General features: G+C 34.8%; 1 protein-coding gene across 1 annotated transcript; it reads right to left on the minus strand.

Annotated features, from left to right (window-relative positions):
• Nucleotides 1-174: 174 nt before the first annotated feature.
• LOC111652175 (polymeric immunoglobulin receptor-like) lies at nucleotides 175-2,123 on the minus strand (the record flags this gene model as incomplete). The annotated part of the gene is made up of 3 exons (XM_023402359.2): nucleotides 1,237-2,123; nucleotides 616-945; nucleotides 175-504 (listed from the first exon to the last, which is right to left on the minus strand). Coding segments are annotated over exons 1-3 (709 nt in total), but the record flags the coding sequence as incomplete, so codon positions are not given.
• Nucleotides 2,124-2,218: the final 95 nt, after the last annotated feature.

A 2,218-nucleotide genomic window follows, 5' to 3' on the forward strand; every position in this document is an offset into this window, starting at 1 on the left:
TTTTCATATGGAAAATTGAACTGATAATCGTTACACAGAGCTATGATATCATGGTATTTCTTACACTGTATATTGTGGATTATTGTACTTTAACTCCGAGACTTTCAAGGTAAATGACATGAATAGATTTTATACTGTAAGACAAGTATTATTTTAGGGTTTTGTTTGTGTTACCTGCTGTACTGGGGCTCATTGTAGTTGTAGTAGTTGAGGTTAATTCATGAACAGTTACAAGAACCGGCATCTGTAATTTTCCTTTGACGCACCAATACCAGCCGCTGCTCTCTGTCGTCAGTTCACTCATAGTCACAGTGAAAACATTTGGGACACTTGTATTGATGGTCACTGGTGTTCCATCTATTGATCTGCTCTGATCTGTCACACAGTTCCTGCCCAGTCTGCACCACTTTGTCACTTTTGGATATTTATGGTGGCACGCAACAGTCACACTTCCTCCTTCAAATGCTGTAATTTTCTGTTGGTCCACATACAGACTTGACATACCTTGAAAAAAACAAGAGTAAGAAATTAAGTAGGAAATAAGTTTCAATGTGTTTCTCCCGCCAAATTCAAAAAAAGGATTTCAAATGTGTTAAAACATTTAAGGGATTTTACCTGTGGTGACTGACAGATGAAAGTATTGTCGAACATCTCTGTTTTTTTCAATCTCCACACCACACCACCAGTAATGAGAGTCCTTATGCGTCAGATCATGAATTGATACCGTGAAGATGTTTTGGTCTGTGTCATCGTAGATTGAAAACTTTTCTGAACTGCTTTTTGGTTGGTCTGTTTGAGCTACTATTGTGCAAACTATAAAAAAATGTCCTTCACACAAGTATTTCACATGGTTTCTGTAGTGAGGCTCATAGAGACATGGGATAGAGATGGAGCCTCCAGTCTTGACTGACACTTCACTCACTGTCATAATTCCACAGTGAATTCCTGACAAAACAACAGCAGACACTTATTCAATGGTGATGGCTTCCGATATATTGAGTATAACACCATCAGCTTCAGGTTACACATGCGTCACAGCTAAATAACACATCTGTTACAAATTATTATCATTACTTAACTTTAATACAATATTTATGATTAATACTGGTGCCTTGTTGTCACTTTAAATGTATAACTCAAATTTTATTAATGGACATCAATATATCAACACCAATTATATTGTTTTAATCATAAATCTGACTATTATTTATTCTTATTAAGGCTTAGCTGACTTACCCATCAGTCCAGCAAGTATTATAAGGTGAGAAACATATGGCGAAGTCATACTGGCATTAATATTGCAAGTGCATGAGCTCTTTCAGTATCACTGTGGGTAACTAACTAAGTTCCTTCCTCATTTTTAACACTTCTTTTGGCCCTGCCAGGTGCAGACTGAAACAATACAGAAGGCTGGGGATATGACTACATTCCATGCAATCCTGTTCACGCAAACCACCAGACTGCTAATTTTGTAGGCTAACCCTACTGACAGGAAAGTTATCCAGATTACAAAATAAAAAAAATTTGGGCCTGACCAACAAATATGAAAAAATATGTTCAAATAAGTGATATTTTTAACCATTTTAGCATGTTATTAAATGAGAAAGTGGAGGCCACATGTGTACTATTATAGCAGAAACCAAATGTAGGTTATAATTATATTATGTCAATAATTTAACTTAACATTAGGTGAAGGGCAGTAGTTTTCCCATGCTCTCTCTCTCTCTCTCTCTCTCTCTCTCTCTCTCTCTCTCTCTCTTAAAATAAATAAATAAATAATGTTACTGCTTTCTGGTTATAGCTCCTCACTTTTGGGATAACACAATTAAATCAAACTTTTATTGATGGTGATTATCAAAGGGAAACTCTTGAAAGATAGGGATGGCAATAGCAGCACTGTACTCCATAAGCAGTAACTGAATTTCATTTACTTCCTTTCTGCCTGTAGTAAACATTATACTGTTGGATTTATACATGACAATTTAATTAAAAAGCTGAAAAAGGGTTGCAGATGAAGATGTTTAAAACTGTTTATAATTAATGCTAACTGTCCCTAACATAAAGCAGAAATTTTAAATCTAATTGAAGGAATTTGGGAATAAGTACAACTTCTTAAGTAACCATCTTAGTAAGAAACACAGTTCTTCACATGATTAAATAAAATAAAAGTAAAATAGAGTCAAAATTTCAACAATTAGACCAATGTCTTTTTTTTTTT

The sequence above is a fragment of the Seriola lalandi genome, unplaced genomic scaffold (genome assembly GCF_002814215.2).
Source record: "Seriola lalandi dorsalis isolate HSWRI2012SDOR001 ecotype SW California unplaced genomic scaffold, Sedor1 jcf7180001973485, whole genome shotgun sequence".
Taxonomy (NCBI): Eukaryota; Metazoa; Chordata; class Actinopteri; order Carangiformes; family Carangidae; genus Seriola; species Seriola lalandi.